Source organism: Canis lupus, chromosome 1, assembly GCF_048164855.1.
Source record: "Canis lupus baileyi chromosome 1, mCanLup2.hap1, whole genome shotgun sequence".
In the NCBI taxonomy this organism is placed as follows: domain Eukaryota; kingdom Metazoa; phylum Chordata; class Mammalia; order Carnivora; family Canidae; genus Canis; species Canis lupus.
Genome location: NC_132838.1, coordinates 48,827,581 through 48,852,676, shown reverse-complemented (window position 1 = coordinate 48,852,676; position 25,096 = coordinate 48,827,581). Strand labels below are relative to the sequence as shown.

The following is a 25,096-nucleotide window of genomic DNA, read 5'->3' as shown; positions in this document are numbered from 1 at the left end:
ATATATCCTATTTGTACACAGAGGGGATTTAATGAAGTATGAATGTGAGCAATGATCTACAGACCACATGCAGGTGCTCAGAGTACCACTGGGCATTGGCAATGAGAATTGCTCATTTGGGCCTTTTAAGTGCCGTGGCAACTAGTACATGAGCAGGAAGCAGGATTTAACTAGCTAATTGCAAAGGCTGTCTGATCTTTTACCAGAACTACAGAATGAAGGCTGCTAGTTCATCAAAAGCTAAGCCCACCCTTGGTGCCTGTCACAGATTCTCCCCTCCTTGGGGCCTTCTAGTGAGATCTAACTATCTCCTGGTTACATGAATCTAGGTCCTGTCTCAAGTTTTTTATTATTCCTGTTCAGATCCCTCCTCCAGATGTTCACTCATCTGCAAGGAGTTCTGAGGGCAGGTGTCTTCCCTGCTAAAGAGAAGAATCTGTCACCAGCATTATGTGCAAGCCCTGAGACAAAATGCTCCCCACTCTGCCTGGGAAGCCCAGACAGGAGGAGCAGCACAAGGGCTGACCATTAGGGGGAGCTGTGTTAGTCACCATCTGGAAGCACAGGGAGGGCGTGATAGAGAAAGTATAAAAGATACTTCTGAATCCAAGATTCTGAAATTGTAGGAAACGTGCTATAAAGGTCTTCACCAAACTGCAGGTTTATATGGTTGCAAAACCTTGCTGATTAGGACTTGGATAATCTAGAACACCTGCTACACCTATGAGGGCTATACCACTGGAGAACCAAGATGGCTAATTGTCAGAAAGTCCTATACAAATAATTTTACAGGTGAAGAAGGTAAACAACTGGGCTAAGAGAAGGTAAACAGCTCCCCCAAGTTCAGAGCCTGAGCTGGTATGTGTGTCCTTCCCTTTCCTGGGGAGGACCATAGTCCTGTTCTAGGACCACCAAATAAAGAAGTCAGTGGCTCATGTAGGATTCCTCTGGCTCAGAAACCAGAGACTTTCAGAACCCTGTTTGGTTCTAAGTAGAGAAGTCTTCCTATCTATAAAATTACAGGTAGGTATTTTTTGAGAACAGTTACATAGAAATAACTGGCAGACTACTTAGAAATCATTGTACTGTTGATCAAAACAGGATCCCCTCCTCCTAGAAAACACTTAAATTAATATGCTACAGATATTTGAAAATTTGGATACTGGGACTTTAAAAGCTTGTACTGGATTTCAACCTTTAACTCAGATCAGGCTTCTGTACACTGAGTTGTGCATTGCACACCGGGAGAGAGATGGGTGAACGTTAAAGGCTTTCTGTCCCGGAGATGGGGCAGGGTTGAGACACTGGGTTCTGTGGGTGCTGCAGGACCACTGAGTGATGCTGCTCTCTAGGCAGGGGCTGAAAGGATGGGGGCTAGCCTAGGGCCAACGAGAGCCGGTGTTAGTTCTGATTTTGTGGAATTCTCATCAGTCCTGGTAACTTCTCTAACGGGGCACATAACTCAGGATTACTGTGAAGATAAAACAAGATGGTAGAGTGTTCTGTGGACATGAGCTATCATGGCCACCAGCGTCGTCCTTGCTCCGGTAGCTCCCCTCAAAGCTTGGAGACAGCATGACCTTTTTCCCGTGATGTGCCACCACACCCACCAACTGAGGAAGTTCTATATTTTTTTTCTAAACCAAGGCGGCAGGCACAGACTGACACATGGTAATCTCCACTACTTACCACTCTGTTCCCGTCACGACCCCCTAAGAACACACCTGGTAAATCATCTTCGTCTTCACTGAAAACATTTGGGTTGAAGACAGGTAAATTAACATAGTCCATGGAAATCTTCCGGACCTCTGGGAGATAGATGGTCATCTGCCGCGGCTGGAGATGCAGGAGGCTGGTTTTATAGATTACTGGTGGGAAGGAGGAAAGCACATTAACAGGGACATGCATGAGGGGAGAGTCACAAGAAGAGAAGTGGGGGTGCGGGTCCCTACCCGCAGAAGACAGATGTGCACAGGCAGGGGATAGTCATCTCCCTCCCATAAACTGCCGGCCACCCCAGCCGTGCTTTAGATTTCCAGTCACTTTGCCAAGTGGTCTATCTACAGAACCACACATTTCAAATGCCAAAAACCTGTTCTAGACTTACATGCTTTTCTGGAATGAGCTGGGAGAGGATATATCTATTTTTTAAAAGCCTCATTTACAGTCAGAATTGTAATTTAGTAAAAACAGTTGAGATGAGCAGAGTGCCAAGCTCAGGGGGATCTGCAGCAACCCAAGAGATGGGTGACACGGGTCAGGACAGAATAAGTCCCTTTACTTGGGACTGGGTTTCTTGTCTTCCTGACTTTCAACTTCAGTTTCATGATTGGGATAGAGATTTAGGGAACTTCCACACTGTTTCTTTACATGCTAAGATTTTATTTCATCAGCATGAACATTTAAGACAATGCCTGGATGGCAACTCAAATATTTAGAGGAGACAAAATCGGTTAAAAACCATGAATCTGAATTTAGGTTTCGTGGTAGGTTAGAGTCAGGATGAAACTGTGCCATCGACTTTTATGTTTAATACAACTCCCTGTGTGGTAAGTAGAAATTCTTGAATTATTGTCATTCTCCTGTTTTGTGAAACTCTGCTGGTGCCCAGTGGTCTGCTGGCTGGCACTCCATGGCCCAGCAAGCCTTCCCTGGTGCAATGCTCTCTATAAGGCCTGGCTTGGGTTGCTGTGGGCTCAGACAACTTTTCCAATAAGACACGGGCCTTATTTATGTGTTCACCTCTCTTGCCCACAAAAAAGAATATGAATTGTGGCTTAAAATTCTGGGTGGTTCTCTACAGCTAAGGAATTAATGCATTAAAATGCTATTCTTTGGTGTTCAGCCTGATTTAAAAAAAAAGTCAAATTTAAAATCTCAGGAGGGGGCAGCCTGGGTGGCTCAGCGGTTTAGCACCACCTTCAGCCCCGGGTGTGATCCTGGAGACCCGGGATTGAGTCCCATGTCAGGCTTCCTGCGTGGAGCCTGCTTCTCTCTTTGCCTATGTCTCTGCCTCTCTTTCTCTTTCTCTCTGTGTCTCTCATGAATAAATAAATAAAATCTTAAAAAAAAAACTCAGGAGGGATTAAAAAAATAACATCAGTTGCCTCCAGGGGGAAGAAAATTAGGTGGCCAGAGGTGAGGAGGAGAGTTTTACTGTATATACTGCATTTCAAATCTTTTCAATTTTGAATTTATTCTATATTTTTTAAATGGGGAGAGCAAAAAATCAAAAACAAAATTTCATGGGCCAGATAATTCTAATTGAAGGAAACAAACTATCCAATATAAAATATATCCAACAGTACTCACTTTTGAATCCATTAGAGTGTCAGAGATTATTTAATAGGGTGCCACATGTAACATATCTTCTAGAATCCAAGAGATAGGGATCAAGTGGAAAATTCTCTTAGCTTGACAAATGAATAGTAATAGCTAAAATGCTCTTTTTAAAAAATGGTCAGTGATTAGGACAATGGTTTCACTGTAGTCCTACAGAAAGATTTTATCCTGGGCATTTGAATTCCTCGTACTGGAGCACTATGTACCTTGAAGGCACATATAGGCTCTCCTGTCTCAAGGTGCTTGTGGACTTAACATGTGGATCTATTCAACATCCAGAAGGGAAAGATGTATGAAGACTCCATTCCTCTTTTCAGTGTATACTACAGTTCTCAGCATATGGATGGGAGTAAGAAAATACTCATCCCATGGTGATTAGAATCCCCTGGTGCACATTACTGAAGTGTGTAACTAGTTTAAAAAGCATATCCTACACTAAATGATAAAAATACAGTCAAGGTAAAACAGGTAACTTTGTGGTATTAAAACTGTGAGTTAATACATAAGATTATTTGTAACCTATATTCAGAAGAAAATATCAGAGTTTAAGATGTAAAATAAGAGATCAAAATGAATGTAACCTAGGAATAAATGTTTGCATAGCTTACTATGTTATTAAGGGTGTTAAAAAAAAGTCTTACTATTTGATTCATTTTACTGTTTTCATTGTCATCATGTACACAAATTCTGAAAACCACTAACTTTCTCAAACTTAATGTCTGAAAGCTTCATAAAATCAACCTAAGTATTTACCTTAAAAAAAAAAAAAAAAAAAAAAAGAATCCCCTTGTGCATCAGCAGGGCATGGCTGCCTTACTGAAGAATATGCTTTTGTGGTCATCAGAGCCATTCCAGGTTGTTGAAAATATTACAAGAGATTTCTTTGCATTATGTGTAGGGACAGCCTATTGTTAATTTCCTAAGCCAGTTTTTTTTTTAAGATTTTATTTATTTATTCGTTTGAGACAGAGAGAGAGAGAGAGAGAGAGAGAGAGAGGCGGAGACACAGGCAGAAGGACAAGCAGGCTCCATGCAGGGAGCCTGAGATGGGACTGGATCCTAGGTCTCCAGGATCAGGCCTTGGGCTGAAGGTGGCACTAAACTGCTGGGCCACTTGGGCTGCCCTTCTAAGGCAGTTTTATGTTTTACTTTTACTCTTTTTCTTTGATCTGAGAAACCTCAAAATGAAAAACCTGAATGCAGCACAATTTAATAAGTCTCTTAAGATACACATAGGGCATAGGTCTTCGTAACATCTGGTTTGCAAGAATTAATTAATTAATTAATTATTTAATTTTAAAGATTTTATTTATTTATTCATGAGAGACACAGAGAGGCAGAGACACAGGCAGAGGGAGAAGCAGGCTCCCTGCAGGGAGCCCAACGTGGGACTCGATCCCGGGACTCCAGGATCATGTTCCAGACCAAAGGCAGGTACTAAACCGCTGAGCCACCCAGGCGCCCCAAGAATTATTTAATTGAAAGGATCTAACCGTGTCTGGAACAACTCTAATAGGCAGATTCTGATTTTGTCAAAAGCCATTTTAGCAGGTTATGCAGAGCCATTCAATATGGGACCACCACCCACAGTCAAGCCTAGCCTTCCACAGGGATATGTGTATGCCAAATGATGAGGCCATCTAGCAAGGCTGGGGGAGAAGGGTGGGCAGCACATGACCTCAGCCCACCCAGGATGTGCCTATTGGCATGAAGCTGCTTTGAAAAGGACCTTCTGTCATTTCATTCCTTCACCATCCCCAAGTAGACAGGACACATTAGTTCTACTCATTTGAGCAGGAGTACAGAAAAGAATGGAATGTCAGGTTCTAGCCTAGCTTTTACTCCCTTGATTTTTTTTTTCCTTCAGTGTCTCAAACTTCTCAAGGAAACAATATTTATCCAGGACTTCTAGGTGAAATCTATAAGGATTTACCACAAAGAGCCATATTAACAGCCAGCTTCTTACAATCTTTAATGCTTTCTCCTCAACCTTCTGATGCCAGAACCTAAAGATACTGGTACCAAAACCTGCCTGCAGTGAAAGGCCAGAAATAAAAATAACAGAAACCTATCAAATCTTTGTTAGAGATTGCAGCTGGTTTCAGTCTTTTCCTAAGTCAGGGCTTATATAAAAAAATTGAAAGCCCTGCTGGCAAAAAACCAATTTGAGTAATAATTCTAACTTTCGTGAAATTACAGTGGGTAGAGTCAAAGTTTAGAGGTAAATAAAGTACATGTTAATCTTCTGGTGCCATAACAGCTCATCTGAATGGTCTTTTTTAGTCTCAGTTCCAGTTTGGAGAACAGGCAGAGAAGAGGACATGGTTTTTACCTGCACCGAGGTTGGTTGGCAGGAAAGCAGCCAACCCCACAATCTTAAACTTGGTTCCCCAGATATTAGACGTGACCTGAGCAAGATAGTTGTGCTGTGGGGAAAAAAAAAAGGAAAAAAAAATCACAATCTATTTTCATATTTTCTGTTATCACTTAGGAACTAAGAAAGCTAACATTTTTGCTGTAAAAAGTCACAGGTGGGAACTGCTAGAAATACTTTCTCTGTATCATTCTAGCCTCTTTAAGACCAGAAGCTAACTAGAACATGTCAGGCATGTGTTTCTCAATGGGGGTTCACTGAGCTGAGATTCACAGGTTGGGAGCAAGGATGATGTGTCCCAGTGTACTCGTGTGTATAGGTGAAAGAAGTCACAAAGGTGAATCTGGGCACATTTTTCTTCACCTCTTCTTTCCCCCGCAATCACTGAACTAGAGAGGGTATACCTAGCTCTGAATCCATTCTTACCCTTGGTATTTCTCCTGGAAATACCAGTTGTGCTGGTATCAGTTTGAACACAAACTACCCAATTATGTTTCCTCATTCAGATCAATTAAAAAAATTTTTTAAAAGTTTATCAGTATGTTTAAACCATATGTGAATATTTGTGTATAAGAGCAATAGCAAAGATGAATAAAATACAGCTCCTCAAAGAGCTTAGAACCCAATGGAGGATATAGGCTTACAATTATTTGCAGATAAGGAAGTCACTGAGAAATATTATAAGGGAGTTACAAACAAGATGCTTTGGGATTGCTGTGGCTGAGCCAGGGAAGGAAACCTGTGCAACAGAGGCCAAGTTCTACCTGGAAGCATGCTGGTAGAAACAAGGAGACAGAGAGGGTGAGCCAGGTGACCCTGGTGACCCAGGCACAGCAAATGCACAAAAGCAGAAAGAGGCCAGTCAACAGTAAGGCTGTGGTGCCTATAGGGCATCGAGGGGGACCAGGATGGAGAGACAGGCAGAGTCACCAAAGGGTCAGAAATGGCTTGAGGGAACAGAGGAGAGAAGTGTGGATATGTCTCAACCAGAGCTGCCTGTGAAAAGACTCACGTGGCAAGAGAGGGGTGTCTGAGGTGGGAAGGAGGTCCTGGGTGATAGGGTGGTCCTGGGGGACCAAAGGGCTGTGGGGGCAAGGAAGTCAAGCTCTGGTTCTCTATGCTCTGGACCTGGAATGGCAGTGACAGGCAGGGAGCCTGGGGTGGTGAGTATACGTGTGACGTACCGAGGGCTCAGCCCCCATACAGGCATACACTGAGGAGGGGACAAAGGGCAAGGGAGCATCAGACACATGGAACTGGCACGGGCCCCAGGTGCTACCTGAGTGATGTCTTCAAAGGGAAACTCTCTTCGAGTCAGGCTGGGCGAGCCAATGGAGGGCTTGCGCATTGGCAACCGGGGAGACCGGGACATCTCCTGAGCAGCCCGGGATAGCTTGGGAGACTTGCGGGCCTCAATGTTGATCCTGTGGACACAAGGCCGGGAGGGTCAGGCCCACAGGGGCAGAGGCACCCACTGCCTCAGCCCTCTCCTCCGCGCTCTGGCAGCCACCGTGGGTGCCACGTCCCCAGGGGCCAGGCCCCTTTATCCGAGCCTCTCCTGCCTGCTCTTGCCTTGTGAATATGAAGAAAGAACAGAATTGCATATTGAGTAATATATATTAAAAATACAGAGAGATTAGACCAAGTGAGTCATTTATAAGGAACCTCAGAGAATTAACTGTGGTTCGCTTTCTACTGGCTAGTAGATAAATTTAGTAATGTCCACATGCCTTCTGCATGTGGGAAAACAGCAGGTAGGAAGAGCCATTTCTAGATTATACTTTATGACGATTTACAATTGCTACCACAATGTTAGGATTTCAACAGACTTATCTAGCCTTTTACCAGATACAATATTTAAATAAAATCTGTGTATCTACATTTTTTCTGCTGCCTCTTGATCCTACATTCTATCTCTGGTCTTTAGTTCCTCTGTAACACAGGGACACGTGTTAATGCTGGTCTACCTCACGAAAAATGCTAGAAAAATGCATATGTTAAGGTTGATGGAAGTCAGTGAGAGAAAAGCATGGAGCCTCACATATACTGCTTGAGAGTTTGATACCGAGACTCCCAAAGTCTGGGTGGACATTGGGACCGAGCTGGTTAAAGCCCTGTACAGGGACAATCAGTCTGGTTGCTGTGTGTAGGAGGATTCAACACAGGGAAAAACAGAAGGAAGGAGGACAGCCCCAGAGACGCCACATCCAGGAACTTTGAAGGGACATTTACGGGCAAAAGATTTGATTGCTTCCAGGTTAAATGTTCTCCTTTAATAAACGGGAGAGCTGAAACACTGTAGAAGTGTAGGAAAGTTCATAATTTTATTTGCAATTTTAATAAGCTTAGAATAAAGGTGAAAAAATCAATCAAACTGCTTGAGCGGCTGGATATCTATATGGGAAATACACCATACACAAAAATTAATCAGAGACTGAAGTATGAAAGCTAACACTACAAAGTTTCTGGAAAAGAACAAAAGAAAGTCTTTATGACCTAAGGGTAGACAAAGATTTCCTAAATAGGACAGAAAAAGCACTAATCATAAAAGAAGAAATTCATATTGTATTAGATCACATACGTGGCAGTTGGTATCTCTGCCAAAAGATTCACAGATAGAATACATAAAGAATCTTGCAACCTGAAGAGAGAAAAACTCAATAAGAAATGGGCAAAACATTTCACAGACACTTCATAAAAGAGGAGATCCAAATGGCCAATAAGCATATGAAAAATTGGTTAGCATCAGCAATCACTAGAGATGCTGATACCCCAACATGTCCACCAGAATGGATAAAATTATTTTCTAACAATGACAGTACAACTGGGCGCTGCTGGCAGGAACTCCAAACAGTGCAAGCACCTGGGAATACTGTTTGGCAGTTTCCAATAAAGTTAACGTGTGCTATGGCCCAGCATCTCCCCTCCTAGGTCTATACCCTGGATAAATGGGCACACGTGTCCACAAAAAGTCTTGTATAAGAACGTCTACAATGGTTTTATTTATAATAGCCCCAAACTGGAAACTACCAAAGAGCAACCATTGGTAAAAAGCATAAACAAATTGGAAATCACCGAGCAAAGAAAGAAAAACTACCGACACACACAACACAAATGAATCTCAGTCATTATCTTGAGCAAAAAAAGTCAAATAAAAAAGGGGTGTGTATTGTTTGGTGCCATTTATGTGAAGTTCAAGAAAAGTAAAACTAGCCTGTGGTGACAGAAGTTTCCACAGTGATTGCTCTGGGGCGTGGGGATAGAATGGGAAGGGGCACGCGGAACTTTTCAGGGTGATGGAAATGTTATCTTCAACTGGATGGTAGATACTCTGCTTTATCAACTGCACAGTAAATCACGTCTTTGAGGTCTGGGCAGGTAGTGTCTGCACATGACTTAAATCTCAATTTTGCAGAGCATCACAGAATTCTGGAGCTAAAGAGAACTTAGTGAAGATCTGGCCCAGCCTTTACCTTCTATAGATACAGAAACTGGCACCGGGGTCATGGATCCCGTCCAGGTTATACCTGAGGTCATAGAGCCTTCGAAAGTGGAGCCAGGAGTGGAGGGGGCTCTTAACTATCCGCTCTTAATTTTCTGCCATTTTTGAGGACAACCCTTTGGCATATGAATTTTTTTTAGTTTATGATTTATTTCCAATTATAGCATTGTAGGGTATTTAATTTGGCATTCTTTCCAATGCCCTACATACATCACACTCACTGTAAAACCTTCTTGCTTTTCTCAAACTGGGAGAGCAAACGAGCAAGCCAGGGCTATGGCCACCCCATGCCGCCCACTGTTAGTACAGACCCTGAGGAGTTCTGAGGGCTTAGCAAACTTCCTAGGGGTGCATTTTTCTATCCAGAGGAGAGAAGAAAGGAAAGTTGTCATTGTCACCGGCAAACCTTCCAGATGAAAGGCACAGGGATGCCCTCTTGCAGGGCTCTTCTGGTGTCGGCGTCAATGGGATTCTGCTGCAGATATGACGCAGACAGCTGCAGCAGCACAGATGAAGAAGAACAGCCCTGGGGAAGGGGATGGGGGTGGTGAGATTACCTTGGGAGTTTGGGTGACTTGCTAGCTCGGGAGATTTTGGGGGATTTCTTGGCAGCCCAGTCGTCACTCAGTTCTACGTCACTGGAGTCCGAGCAGTTGCAGCTGTCCAGCATGGCGGAGATCAAGCTGTTTCCGTAGATTTCATCTGGTGAGACACAACCAGCAGAGTCTGAAAGTGCTATCAGTTAGACAGTAATGAGGATCATTATCACTGGAAACTCCAGGACGGATCGACTCTACAGGCCAGCATGTTAAGTTCAGAGGTTGAAAGAGAAAGCACCAGAGTATGGTTTCCCTTTAAAGTTTTTATGCTGTAACATTTTCTAAGCAAAAGGAGGCAATAACTTCTACTGTTATCAAAGCAGGCACGGAATTTCAGTGCCTCTGGAACGTACAGAATAGTCTGGCAGTGTTTACTGCGCCAAAAGCGGGAACTTCCCAGCACACCAGGCATCCATCTGGGTTCACGTGGGTTTGCAGGCAGCCGGGGGACCCAGGCCCAGCAAGGGGCTTGCTGACTCATGGGCTCCTCAAGAACCTGTTTCTGACCTGAGGCCTCCCAAGGCCTCTGCTGGTTTTGGGCCTGCTCTGGACTAGAGACCTGACAGGTTGGGTCCACTGTGGGGACTCCCAGAAGTTTATGCTGGCCTCCTTCGAGCAGTAGCTGGAAGGTAGTGCTGTGCAGGAGGCCTGTCTGTGGCAGCCCTGGGCTCTACTGGGGGTGCCTGAACATAAGTCGCTTGAGACAATTTTCACCATCGGCCACCAGGCAGAAGGCTGAAGATGGTGTGCACAGAGGTTGGGCCACGATGAAACTGCAGAATAGATGAAGGTCATGTCTGACACTTCCTTGAGAACCTTCTCCTTTGCTGCCTCCCTCCCACTCCTCACGTCCCTTCACTCCCCAAACCCTGTTCTGCCTTCACTGTAGGTACCTCAGCTTCAGAATCACTTTGTTTTGCTGACAAAACCCTCATTCCCTCAAGGCTCCAAGAATCTTGCCAGGTCATAAAAAAGCTGAATTGTCCAACTGCAATGAAATAACTCATGGACTTTGAGTTTATCATTCAAAAGAGCTGTTTACATTTGAAAGGATGAGTTTGCTAATATGTTTCTGAACATATGGAGTGGACATCTGTGACAGGGACCGATCGGAGGCCCCTGGAGGCAGAGGAGAATGGCTTGGTATGCTACCTGGAAGCAGGCTGGTATAGGCCCACATCACCCTCTTCTTCAACTACTTCCCTATCAGAAGGCATGACCTGCAAATACAGCAAGCTAGGGTGGTGTCACCTGAGTTTGGTCAGATAAAAAGGCTTAATTCACATGCCCTGAGTAGCGCTTTATGTAAACCTGAGGAATCACTTAGTCAAAAGATTCCTGGACATGGTTCCAGAAAGCATGTAAATCCACAGAAAACTCGTGTGTGCTCATAAGCACAGAGCCCATTCACCGGCCTGAGGAAATTCAGTTATGTGCTGTTCACTCGGCTCCTGACCTACTGGCTAATCCACAATTTCACAGCTGCTATATGGCAGGCCATTTGCTTATTTCCTTTACTCATGTCCTACTCCTTTTGGGCTGCTGAAACCAAATGCTACAGACTGGGTTACTTCCAACCACAGAAACTTAGGTGTCTGTTCTGGAGGCTAAGGTCGGAGATGAGGGTGCCAGCATGATCAGGTCCTGACCTGCAGTCAGCCACCCTGTCGCAGTGTGCTCACATGGCCTCTCCTTAAGAGTGTGTCTGTAGAGACAAAGATCTCTACCTCTTTTCCTACAAGGCCACCAATCCCCCTGGAGTAAGACTCTACCCTGACAGCCTCATTGCACCTTCATCACTCCCTGAAAGCCCTGTCTCCAAATACAGTAGCATTGCAGGAAAGGGCTTCAACATATAAATTTTTTTTAAAGATTTTATTTATTTATTCATGAGAGACACACAGAGAGAGGCAGAAACATTGGCAGAGAGAGAAGCAGGCTCCATGTAGGGAACCTGATGTAGGACTTGATCTTGGGACTCCAGGATCACACCCTGGGCGGAAGGCAGTGCTCAACTGCTGAGCCACCCAGGCATCCCCAGCATATGAATTTCTAGGAGGACAAAAGCTCTAAGGATTCCTTTTAGAAAATCGTAGATATTTGCTAAAAACAAAAACAAAAAAACCACTCTCAGTTACAGAAATACAGACTGGTAATTTTGAGGAGGGTGTCTTTTCAGTTGCCTGGAGAACACCTACAACAGCAGGTCACAGGCTCTGGGAGCCCAAATGGCAGCTGGGTGTCGGCAGCTGTAGACTTGGAGGCCTCGCTGGATGGGGATAAAGGGCAGGCCTGGCAACCTGTATTTAGATAAAAACCTCAGGTGATCGGTGGGCAGGTGGCCCTTGGGCTGCATTCTGAGAAGTAATGACGTGCAGGCTTGAAACAGTTAATGAGCTCACGAGAAATTCCCGACTACCCGAAGTCAGGACTCGTCCTCCTCTGAGCCCGTTTACACATACCATTTGGTTGGCAATTACTCATATTTGCCTTGTGACATGGCTTCTATTTTTGTCTTGAGGTATTAAAATCTTGACATTTTTACTGAACTTTTCAAGTGTTAAGTTGCCTTGTCACCCAAAAGGGTTTATAAACTCCCTGAAAGCAGGGAAAGCGGAGACACCCTGGTGTGGCCTCATAAGCACTGGGGACTCAGAGACCACAGACCAAGGGAGCATGGAATACACACTGGTGATCTGCTGCTGGGCTTTATAACTTTTTGATTCTCTTCACTACAAAAATAAAACGTCCTATTTCCCAGAGGACTGCAAGCACTTAAGTCTGTCTGCGTTTTATGTGAGCTGGACGTGAACGGTAAGGAGACGCTGGCACTGGGACGGGGCCAGGCTCCTGGCTGGCACGGAGTCTGGGAGGCTGCAGCCTCTGCGCCCTACAGCACTCCTGGCCTGCTTCTTCTGTCCTATTTTTAGTGGGGAATTTAGGCACCCAGGACAGAAGCAAGCTCTTCATGTCCGTTCCCTTCAACATTCAGTCTGAGTACAGGTTTTATAAACTTGTGCACATGGTGGGGAGCCTTAGAGACCACGATCTCCTTCCTGGAGAAGGCGACCCCATGTACACCTACCCCACCCTCTCCAGGCACTGCTCCTTACCGACTGCCCTCCTCCCTTCCCCTTCAAGGGCGGCACCCACTGCTCTCCTATTCTCCTCTCTTGCCCTGCTTCCTTCTGAATCTTGTCTCCCCTCCTTTCTACCCAACTCCTTACTAGCCTTCAGTTCTACTCACTCTTGGTACTAGTTCAGTGTGTGAATCAAAAGACAAACAAATGGACTAATATCCAATATGTTCAAGTACAGATTTACTGCTCTCAATTTTATACAGTAACACAGACAGCAGAATGCAGCCAGAGATGTTGAAGGAATAATGAAGAACAGATAGAGGTGGGGCAACGGTATGAAATATGTGAGTGAGCAAGCACACCAGGTTGAAAGAACCCACCACACTGTGACACCAGCATATCACCATGGCTTCAGGGATATGAGGGGCAGAGACCAGTGTGACCAGTGGGAGAAAGAGGAGTGAGAAGTGGAGAGGAGTGTGCATCCAGGAAACAAATCCCTTTCAACTCAGGTTGTGTCAAGGTCAGGTGCTTGCCAGGCACCAGGGTACAGAGAGGACTCAGTTCTCTCTGTCCAGGCCCTCAGGATGCAGAGGGGCAGACAGAGCCTGGCACAATGACCAGCAGCAGCCCGAGTGATGGGCGACTGACACAGGAGGCAGTGTTTCTTGCTGTGAGGAGCAGGGTTTCACAGGGGGCAGCAGAACGTCTGAGCTGGCAAATACTGCTGGTGGGGGCACATGGCCTCAGCCGTCACTCCGTCACTGGCTTAGGACACTGGGCAAGCATCCATGGTACAAAGGGAAACAGCAAAGCCCCTTTTCTCCAGAGGCTCACAGTCTAGGACGGCAGAGACAAGCATGCAGCAAGTGGCCGGAATACACCTAGCAAATAACCAAGATCAGTACAGGAGAGGGTTCTTAGAAGGGAAGAGTGATTTATCAGGTCAAAATCTTTATGGATGCGCAAGGAATCTTCCTTGGTAATCAGCTAAAAAGCAGCTCACAGTGGATTAGTAAGGAGCAGAAGTAAGATTCTAGCAGGAGGCTGAGGAATGGGCTGAAGATCTGGAGCTTTTAATTCTATCACTTGCTCTGGGAGGGCAGAGATGTACCTCACTATTAATTTGGAGCTTGTCTCAACAGTAATGAAGGCCCTTGGTAACACCTGATAAGAAACTAAAAGAGGAATCTATAGATCCCAGAAAGCCTGTGCCAGCTTCCCCCTGGCGGATAGCTGAGGTCTCCCCTATCCTGTGGCCGCAATCACATGAAGTCTTACAGAATGCTGGTAAAAACCCATCAGAAAGTACATGTAGAGAATAACAGAGAATAGCTTCAATACAGTTTTGGAAACCACGCAGCTTACATTTCGTAAGTAGGCACTGTCTTTGACTGGCTGTCAGGAATACTATTCCTCACCCACACCTAAAAACAAGGTCTTAGGCTCTCTGGTGTGGAGGCCCACCTGATTTGCTATCTGTCCGGGGATCCATGATGACGAACTCTGGCCGCAGCTTGCTGATGCGCCGCCCCTTGAGGATGGGCACGAGCCCACCCAGGTACTCCAGGTAGAGGGTGTAGCACGGACCGCCCACCTCTGGGTCATCCTCCGTGCGCTTCATGGTACAGTGCAGACGCTCATTGCCCGCGGAGGGGTAGCTGACAAAGTCTCTCATGTTGTTGGGATCTGGAATTGGGGGCTGGAGGCAGGACAAGGAAAGGAAAGAGCATGGACATCAGTGGTTACTACAACAGAGTACTGGCTGGTAGCTTCGGGAGGGTTAACCATGTGTTGTGGAACAGCAATTCTTAACTGTGGGTGCACATAAGAATCTCCTAGGAGCTTGAAAAAAGTCCTTAAGCTAGGATCCCACCTCAAACAATGAAACTGGAATCTTGAGGGCAGGGGGCTGGGCAGGTATGTTTTTCAAAAACTCCCTGTGTGATTTTAATGTGCAGCTGGAGTTGAGAATCAATTGGTACATGACCGAGATTGTAAAGCAATTTGAAAAAACATCACAACAGAGTCTAAAACTGATTCTTTGGGGAAAAAGTCACCTTGAACAAGTCAATCTGATACTTAGAAGCAGAGACAGAATACAGACAAGAGAATGCAAGAAAGAATGTAAGGTGCAGAGGCCCTAAGGTTAGTGGGAAGACCCGCACTTGAACCACAGCTGGCAGACCTATGGCACACACCACCAATGAACACATTAATTCTCAAGTTACTGTCCATGTAAAGGACGAGTGACAGCGTGTGCTGAGGGCGGTGGCGGGGGGGGGGGGCGGTCACCCCTCGTCAGCATATGGCTCAATCTTCAGGACAGGGCTCAATCTGACCATTTCTGTAGCTAGCAATGGAACAAGCTACTCAAACTTCTAGGAATGGGTTTCCCATCTTTCTGAAGCATCTGCCAGGAAGGCAGGATTAAACAAGGCAGGCTGATCATCAGAATGGCATGGCAATCAACCTCTGAATATGGCCTTTGCTGCGAGAAAGCTTATGCCCCTCATACAAGGTGAGTCTCTGGTGGATACTAGTGGTGCCAGGGACAGACCACGCTTGGAGCATTTATCACCCAGATACTCTTAGCCAAGGAGAAGCAGACATGACTTTTGCAAGCTGGCTCTCGGATTCTTGCTCACCTTCTCTGACTCTGCCTTTCTGGACAGCCCTCTGGGAGAAGGGAGCCAAGGGGAAGAGGAAGTGAAGAAGGAGGGTGGACAGACTTTACCTTGATGGTAGGGATGAAGGCGGTGGAGAGGTAAGAGCAAAGGCGGGGGGGCAACGTCAGCTTGCTGACGTCCTTGTCTTCTCGAAGGGCGCTGGCGATGGCCTGCTGGCACAGCAGCTGCAGGCTGGACACACGGTGCTCCACGCGCACCACATATAGGGCTGGTCCCGAAGCCATCAGCAGCCGCGAGTCCCGGTGTCCCCAGCAGATGGAGACGATGGGGCGCTGCCAGGAAGTGAAGGAGGCTACACTTAGGCTTTGCTTTGTTCTTGTGGTAAAGTACATAAGACCTTGCACGCATATGTCAAACAAAATAAACTGACCAAATAGTTTCAGAGAATATTGGTTTTAAAAATGATAGACAATGAAATACTACATCACAGAAATTCAGCATTCTCATTGGAAAACAGTCGGGTCCCCAGGACAGAATGCAAAACACTGGAATTGTTTTGCAAAGTTCTTTTATGCGTATTGTCTCATTTGATTTAGTGCCATAAAACCCAACTTATCTCTGTGTAATGATGTCTCTATTAGAAGATGCACTTACCTTGGGGTATAGTAACTCACATTCCTTACTGAAACTCTGGTTATCTGGATCCCTGAGAAACCAGTGGTCACTCCTGTGGCTTGGGGAGGTGGTGAGGAGGTAGACCAGAAGCCCTTCCCTTCTGTCTCAACAAGGAGCATTTCTAAGTGAAATCGACCCTGCAGCTAGACTCACATGCTGTGTGACCTGGGGAATGCTATACAGCCCTAGGATATCTCCCATGTTCTCAGGAGTGAAATGGGAGCTGTGAGGACTAAAGGAGAGAGATGTCAAAGGTGTTTCTGAGACCTGTCATAGGCTATCACCCACAGACCCTGAATCACAGGCACCCTCAGCTGCCCTCGAGCTAAGGGCCAGAGGAAGAAAGCAGAAAGCTATTGGGGAAGAAGACAGTGGCGGGGGGACATGCAGTTCTAGCAGTGGCCATTTCTGGGAGTTGCGGCTACCACTGCTTTGAAAGGATAAGCTGAAATCCAAATATGGAAGTCAGAAACTAGTTGTATTAAACAAACTCCAAGGCTCAGGGGTATGAGCTAAGTAATATCCACCACGGAAGAAAGGAGGAGGTGGAGGGCTGTGACCAGGAAGCCAAGGGAGAATTGGTTCATTCCTGTCCAACTGGATGGGGCTCTAATTTAGGGAAGTCTTGAGGGACTGCAAAGATCAGAAGTGGGGTGTCAGGTCTATTACAGGAGTGATGGGAGCAGAATTTTCACAACACTTTAGTGACAATGAAGACACTTGCTTAAAATAGCCTCCAGGGTCAGCTAATCCTGGTTTCAACTTCAAAACAAAACACAGGCTGAAGATAACTCCATCTTCTCTTTACAACTCTGTGAGCCCGGGCAGGGTGGGTTGGGACCAGAGCCATGGCCCCTGGAGGAGGACCATGGAGCTGGGAACTCAAGTGTGCGGGTGTCCAGAGTACTTCCACTTGGGCCTCCATACAAGAGGATCCCACATGTGGGGCAGACCCCACAGAAGGCTGGTTAATTTAGAGTAAGCCGTAATTACTATCAGAGACAAAGTAGATAATGCACAACCCTCCGTAAGTGCAGGTTATATATTTATCTTCCTGTCCCCTCTGTCCCGCCTTCTGCATTTCATATTAGCAGTTAATACATGTTTTGGGAGGATCTTACATAAAATCATCTTTATGATAAGTATTTGTCTCTTGTATCTTTGTACAAAGAAATTTAAACCACTTACGCAGACTTTCAAAGTGTATGAAAATTCTCTCTTACAGCTTCATGAGCACATACAGCATCTCATTTCATCCTTTCACTCCTGCCATGTAGGTCACTACTCCCATTTACCACACCAGGAACTTGACACTCAGAGAGGATAAGTGCCTTGCTACAGTGAATATCCAGGGAAGCCATCATTCTTACCCACTTCCCTTCAACCCCACCACTTGTGCTCACTCTACAAGGTGCTCCCTTCTCTGGTCCATATAGCACACCACCACCTATAGAGTGTATAATGCCCCATGAACAAATTAAACTGTTGGTCACAAATAAAGTAAGAGACCCAAATTGTCCCTTAATCCATCCAGTCAAGGCTATTTTACTCAGAAACCAGCTGGATAATATGTCTGTAGAAGAGGCAAATAGAAGGAGAAACAGGCTACATCATTAGCAAATGGACAATGACCAGGATGATTCATTATGGCAGAAAAGAATCCGAAGATCACATGGACCCCAAGTGGAGATAAATTAGCCAGAGGTGCTGTTAGGTGCATGAGACAGCAAGAGGATGGCCCGTCTGGAAGGTGGGGAAGGAGACTGTGCTACCACTCTGCGCATGGCATCCATGAGGAAACACACTTCTCCACAAGGAGGACTGAAAGGCTGGAAAGGGTGAAAACCAGAACTCAGAGCACAGAGCAGGAGGTATGCGGCCTGTGGAAGCGACCCCTTCGGGGGCTCCACGGGGGAGCTGTCATCCAGAGCAGATTACTGGGAAGTACTGAGAATGCCAACAGGGATTTACAGCACAGTAATCTGGGATGAGCATTCACTTACTTGCCCACATCAGTAATTGTCTGTCTCAGTAAAGGGGAGATTTATGCTCATGTAAGTTATTTTTATAGCATATACTCTCTGTAAGATGATAAAATAGCAAAATAAATACTGGTGCCTTTCTATACTAAATTTTAAGGATATTATTAGAGAAATAAAGAAGAATTTACAGACAGTGGGAGCTGATTCTCTTGTCTGAAGGTCTGAGGTCTCCCTGATGTGGGGAAATTGATTACTGTAATTCCCACTGAGGAGAGAAGAGTGACAGTGGGCCATGACCTCAGGATACCTTTAAGTCCTGTAAGCCTGTAGAAAGACTAGATAACTATTTATTTGAAAGCTGCTAAGAGACTGCATCTTAAATGTTCTTCCCATGAAAAAGAAACGGCAATTACATTTTGTGATAGAGGTGTTAGTGAACCTTATGATGGCAATCCTATTGCCATACATAAGTGTATCAGATCCACACTTGTATACTTGAAATTTACACAACCTTCGTGTCAACTCAACAGAGTTGGAAATAAACAAATGAGAAACCACTCATGAAATCCTCTTATATCTTTTTAAATATTTTTACACCGTTTTTATATGTCACTTTACATTATTAAAGTCTCCTTTCCTTTTGATGCTGACTTTTCAGTACTGCTTACAGGGACTCCAGCCTACAAATGGACTGTTGTAAGGCAAGTGCACATGCCTGCAGACATACAGGGTGGGGTGTGTGGTGTCTCAATTCAGCTGCCACCCAATCAGTGATTTCTGCCCTCTGACACCTAGGATCTGCGGCGCCAGCAGAGCATGAATCCACTGTCTGCCTGCCCACAGCCCTCACCCACAGAGCACCATCCTCCCTAAGAACTGCCCACCAACCAGGATTAGCTACAGAAGAGAAACGTACCAAATGTTTAATTCCAGTAAACCTGGGAATAGATAAGAGTGCACACTAACACAACTCCCACAGCTGAATGCTTTTGTTTGAACAGCTGCTGTCTGCTAGGGAAAAACTCAGCCATAAATCTGTGGACTTAATCTTTCTCTCAAATCACACAAAATGACAATTTTTTAGAACCGATGGCTAGAACTGTGAAGTTGGTAACATTCAAATCTTAATTTGTGTGGGAAGTTCACATACTTTGCATGTCTAAATCCAAGGCAAAAGGACAAGAAGATGATCTACATTTCAGGGAGCATCGGTGTGGCAGGAATCTAGTGCTTTAGTGCGTTTGAGGGAACAAGGGGAGGCATTACTCAGCTGGAGAGAGATGCTATTTGTATGGAGCTTTGGTGAGTGGTTAACACACAGTCGAGTTGTGTCTTTCCCTGTCTCACCATCTGATACCGAGCCCATGAGGGAGCAGGTCAGTCTGCTCCTTGGCTACAGAGTGAGGATTGTACTAGTAAGTGGTCAGCTTCAGCTCCCCTGACACATGAAGCCTTATTTCCTGCTGCTATACAACAGCCACCACACACTCATCCAGTCACTTCTTCATCTGTGGAGCCATCAGTTATTCAGTTAATGATTTGTTAGATGTACACAATGGGTCAGACACACTCTTAAGTGTTGGGGACCAACTCTGAACAAAGTAAGCTTCCTGCTCTCATGGAGCTGCCACTCTGAGGTGGGACAGGGAGCAAGATGCACATCTGATCCTCTGATATGGACTATCTGATCACGTCAGGTAGTGAGGCAGGGCAGAAGGGGCTTGTGAGAGAGCAAGGGGGTCGTTTCAGACAGTGTGGAGGACAGAAGACCGCTCCAACAAGGTAGTTTCAGCAGAGGCCTGACTGAGGTGGGAGTTTATTTATTTGGAAACATTGAAAGCTTCCTCACTGCACTGCTATTTTTGTATCTGCAGTGAGCTGCATGGAGTCCTCTAAGAATTTAAGAGGAATAAAAAACAGGATCTTCTTTCCATATTAAAGATAAGCTGCTCAAGCAAGTGAAAAGACAACAGAAAACCAAAAGGGTCAAAGCCAGGAGGCATCTGGCTGTCATAAGGAGGAACCACAAGGCTGTCTGAACCCACAGTTTCTGGCTGACGAGGACCTTGGGCTGAGAACCAGGGATAGGGCCCACTGAGGCATCCGGTCCTATGGGTGTCAGAGCACCCTCCTGGTCTCCCACAGTTGCTGCAGCTCTGCCCCTTCTTTCTGCAGCTCCCCTAGACAGTGGGATGATCTCAGTCTTAGAGGAAATGTACTTCAAATGTCTAATATCTAATATTTGAAGGGGATGTCTAATGTTTGTACAGGTGTGTACAAAGGGAATGTCTGATGTGTATACAAGGAAGGAAAGTTTTCTAGAACAGTTCACTTTTAAATAGACCAAGTTGAGACCAGTTACCATCAAACTATGTTGGCTGGAGCCATGGACAGTTGTGAATGTTAAGCTATAATGAGTTGGCCACTGACTAAGGTATAGTAGTAAAAGCTAGCTCAGCATTCAGGCACCCACATTTCAGTTTTAAAAGAGCATACCATTCTTGTATCCTGAAAGCAGACAAACCCAGGAAGGGCCTTCTCATCTATTTATAGCAAACCAAGGAGAAAGCACTCCTGGGGCAGCTTCGTAAGAATAGGCACAGTGAGTCCCCAACCAAAGGGGGCAATGTACACCTTTGCTAATGGACTCTCCTGGAGTAGAGTCGATTCGATCACCATAAAGGCAATCTCTCATTTCATTTTTCGTTTCCATACCACCTTTTCCTCTCCCTTCTTGGTTTTTAATCCAGATATCTTATATCAACAACTAAACCTTACAAAATATAAGCTGACTCTGCTAACAGACCTTTCATGCAAAAAAAAAATTCATAAAGCTGAAGCAAAACCAATCAAACAACCAAAACCCCAAACCCAAATTACTACGTTTTGCAAACTTCAATCAGTAATGCTAACTCTAAAAAATCCGTTGTCAGATTTACAGATACGCAATTACATATAGCTGGTCACAGAAATAGCTAATGAGGTAAATTACAGAATTTTCAATTACAACAGGTAGAAAGGAAAGGAAAATAAATTGCAGTATATTTCCTTATAAGAGCTTCAGCCACTGGCATTGCTGTTATGAGTAAATCAGGAGAATCAATTTTAAAGCTGAGGTTACCGCAAGTTTGTGCCCAGCAACAGCTTTGTACGCAATAACCTACAATCTAATTAACTTGGAAATAAATTATCCAATCTAAATTGCATTTAGTTCTTTCTATAAACAGCCCAATAAATTTCCTAACTTCCTTCCTAAATGTCCCTGCCTTTGGACAACTTGAATAGCATAGCACAGAAAACATGTGATTTTAGAATCATTACAGAAAAAAATTAGGTTGGTGCTATCTATATAATTAATGTTGATTTTTAAATAGCTTCATTATTTAGCTTTATAATATTGAGGCAATTTTTTCAATGGTTGAAACAGATCCCCAAATGAAAAAAAGAATAATGTACTAAAATGCTGAGACACTATATGGGTATTTTTCCTCAAAGGAAGATAAGCTAAGCTCCCCTCTTATCTCTGAGCTCCAATCAGTTAAAATTCAACACCTATTGCTAGTTTCACATTGCAGTTGATGAGAACGTCTGCAATGGCTGAGGCCGCTCAACCTCTACCATATTTTAGGCACAGTGACGATCAGAGAAATGGAAGACAATGTGGTCTTTGACTTCAAGAATACAAGTAGACAAAAAGTGTATTAAGTATCAGAAATATCAAACATCCCAACGGGATGCTTCACAGAGAAGCAGTCATTGGCACTTTACAAAAGGAAGTAACTGGGTTAGCATTAAGGATGATGGATTTCCCCATGCTGAGATTCCTTCTACATTCCTTGTAGAAGGAACAGAATATTAGCAGGAGGGGTATCCTGAGTCAGACAGAATAGTGGACAATTCTGAATGTACCTGGAGTTTGTTTCAGCACTTCAATTCACAAATATTCTAGTAAATGTAAAAGCCTTATTAACTGAGAAAGAGCTGGAAAGTCCCACCCTCTCTTACACTTATATTTTTAGTTAGGCTAGGGTCAGAAAAGGCAGCATGATATCTGACTGAGAAGGCACCTAGCCTACTGGTTCAAACTATCAACAGAAAGAATTAAAGAAAGCATATGTTCACAACTGTTCATAAATCAATCCACCAAGCAAATATTTACTGAGCACTTATAGGCAATGAACTGGCAGTTTCAGTTTTGTAAGATGAAAAAGTTCTGGAGATTGGCTAATGTACTGAAATGTACACTTAAAAATTATTTAAAATGGTAAATTGTAAGTCAAGTGTATTTTTCACAAATAAAAAAAAATATATTTAAATAATGAATGTCTACAACTAATTACAAATTTCCCCAAATCAGGTATATCTGCCTCTTTGAGCTGGGTAAGGTTAGGATGTAAGACTCTAGAGTTTGTTATCACCCCTGTCAATCTTCAACTCACTGTCAGGCCCATCTCCATTATACCCCACTAAGAATTTCATCCTCCGGGGCAGCCCAGGTGGCTCAGCGGTTTAGTGCCACCTTCAGCCCGGGGTGTGATCCTGGAGACCTGGGATTGAATCCCATGTCAGGCACCTTGTGTGGAGCCTGCTTCTCCCTTTGCCTGTGTCTCTGCCTCTCTCTCTCTCTCAGTGTCTCTCATGAGTAAATAAATAAAATCTTTAAAAAAAAAAAAAAGAATTTCATCCTCCATGAAAGCTGATCCAGATAAGAAGTGAACTGATCTAAAGATCTCTGGAAAATAAAAATAAGAAACGGCTACCTGTGCATACTTTCCTAAAGATCTTTAAGCCTTTTTTTTTTTTTTTTTAAGATTTTCATTTATTTATTCATGAGACACAGAGAGAGAAAGAGGCAGAGACACAGGCAGAGGGAGAAGCAGGCTCCATGCAGAAAGCCTGATGTGGGACTCGATCCCAGGACTCCAGGACCACACCTGAGCCAAAGGCAGACACTCAATTGCTGAGCCACCCAGGCATCCCAGATCTTTAAGCCTTTTTGCCTACTGTTTAATAATAACTTAGTTCAAATGTAAAAGTCATTACTGGCATAAAAACCAAAGTCAGAAAGAATAAATGAAGATTCAGCACACACTTCTTTAAGTTTCTAATTTCTACTTTGGACTGATAATAAACAGCAGCTCACTGTTTACTCACTGTCCACTCTTTTGAGTGGAGAATGTTAAGAAAGTATTCTGGTTAAAGGCAAAAACTTCTTTCTCCCTTATTTTTTCTGGTTTATACTCCATAATTTAATTAAGGTCAAAGAAAGACTAAAATCTGTTGAAGATAATTACAGTAAGGAAAACCAACTTTCAGTATTTAATGGAGTTCAGCATCACAATGAATGTCTTGACACACATCCTTACTTGCACAAGCGTGTCCAGAGTGAAGATGTGTTCCCCCCGGACATTGTAGAACTTGACCATAGCATTCTTCAGAAGTGGGCCATTGGGGAGGTCACCAAGCTGAGTTTGCCGTTCCATACCAGCGACGGCCAAGAGGTCTCCCTGTGTGCACCACTGGGTCACCACCTCTGAAATCACAAAGAAAATGGTCAGCACGATGACATGACCCTCCCTGAACTGTCATATAAGTGGTTTAGAAAACAGAGCTGCTTAGCAAATACGAGGTGGTTCTTCTGCTTTTTCTCATGAAGACAACAGCTACTCATTTCTCTGAAGATAATACAGACTGCTTAAACAGGTGTCTGTTACGGGATGGCGAGCGCAGCTCCTCTGAAACACAACTCTACCAGGTAAGACCACATATGATGAAGCCAGCATGTTAAAGGTCTAACTCCTTTAGACCTTTAGAGTGTGAGAGCACAGGTAAGATGACTAAATCTATGGCTCTCTCTCTCCTGCTTGTGCCTCCATCCCTAGAGCAGACTCCGGGGTTTACAGATGCAAAAAGTCAAGAGTAAAGTCTAAGATTCTATTCATTTGATTTCTGTGCACTCTTGGGCAGATAAGGTTCAGATAAAGGACATAACTGCATATGAAGGCCTTGACTTTTATTCCACATTGGGATGTTGTGGGGGCTTAGAAAAGAAGATAAACACTTCTGTTGGATGGGAGTGTTGTCAGAAATGTTCACTCTGGAGAACCTATAAGCCATTTCAGTACCTATAAAAAATGTCTATGAAATAGTCTAATCCCAACATAAGCAATTTACTTATTCTGGCTGGTAAAACAAGCTATTCGTACTAATAGGATTATAGCATAGTTCTTCCCCATCAAGACTTGAGAACCCTATCTGGCTCTTACAGAGTCTGCTGAAATCCAGAAGTCAGAGGTCTCTCTGAGAAAGGCTGGCCGGAGCCTAAAGGTGCTCTGTCACGAAAGGACGAACTTCAGAGCCAGGTTTAGAAGCCAGCAGTGCCTGCGCCTCATTAGGTCACATGCGACCCCCACAGCGTTCTCTTAGTCACATGCAATGCCAATTTTGACACTAATAACAGCACATTCCGAGGTCTCCAGTGTTCCTGACCTCCTCTGAAAACCGGACAGCAGTCGGGGAACAGGATGGCTCCCACATCCCTGGAAGTGAGAGCTTGTGTATCAAGTGAGCCACTGAAAGCTGGAGACGGAGGCAGCAGAGGACCGAGTGAAGGCAGTTACAGATAACCACAAACTGAAAAACACTCTACAATCTGAGATAGTGAAAACATTGGTAAAAGGAGTTTTTTTCTTTTCCTTTTAAAAGGATATGAAGAAGGTTACATACAAACCAGGAAATGAAAAATAACTTAAAAGAATCAGTTAAATATCCTGGTGTGTAAGATCTAAAACGAGACAAGAGGGGGAAGCTTGAGGATGTGTGCACATACTTCAGTATGCAATAGAAACCGAAAAGGCTCAGGGGTTCCACTAAGAAGTCGGCTGTGATCATGAAACTGAAATGACCTTCTCC

The 25,096-nt window shown here is 44.4% G+C and overlaps 1 protein-coding gene across 5 annotated transcripts in view; it reads right to left on the bottom strand.

Annotated features, from left to right (window-relative positions):
• The window catches only part of TULP4 (TUB like protein 4), a 225,974-nt gene that overhangs the window by 10,047 nt on the left and 190,831 nt on the right, over window positions 1–25,096 (bottom strand). For 4 of the 5 annotated variants that reach the window (XM_072829323.1, XM_072829333.1, XM_072829344.1 and 1 more), the window contains 8 exons: window positions 23,551–23,717; window positions 15,635–15,859; window positions 14,365–14,599; window positions 9,776–9,920; window positions 8,298–8,357; window positions 6,996–7,140; window positions 5,675–5,768; window positions 1,725–1,868 (listed from right to left, as the gene is read on the bottom strand). In XM_072829323.1, coding sequence (XP_072685424.1) covers window positions 1,725–1,868; window positions 5,675–5,768; window positions 6,996–7,140; window positions 8,298–8,357; window positions 9,776–9,920; window positions 14,365–14,599; window positions 15,635–15,859; window positions 23,551–23,717 — 1,215 coding nt within the window. The remainder of the gene's footprint in view (window positions 1–1,724; window positions 1,869–5,674; window positions 5,769–6,995; window positions 7,141–8,297; window positions 8,358–9,775; window positions 9,921–14,364; window positions 14,600–15,634; window positions 15,860–23,550; window positions 23,718–25,096) is intronic. The other variant, XM_072829366.1, reaches the window with a different exon arrangement.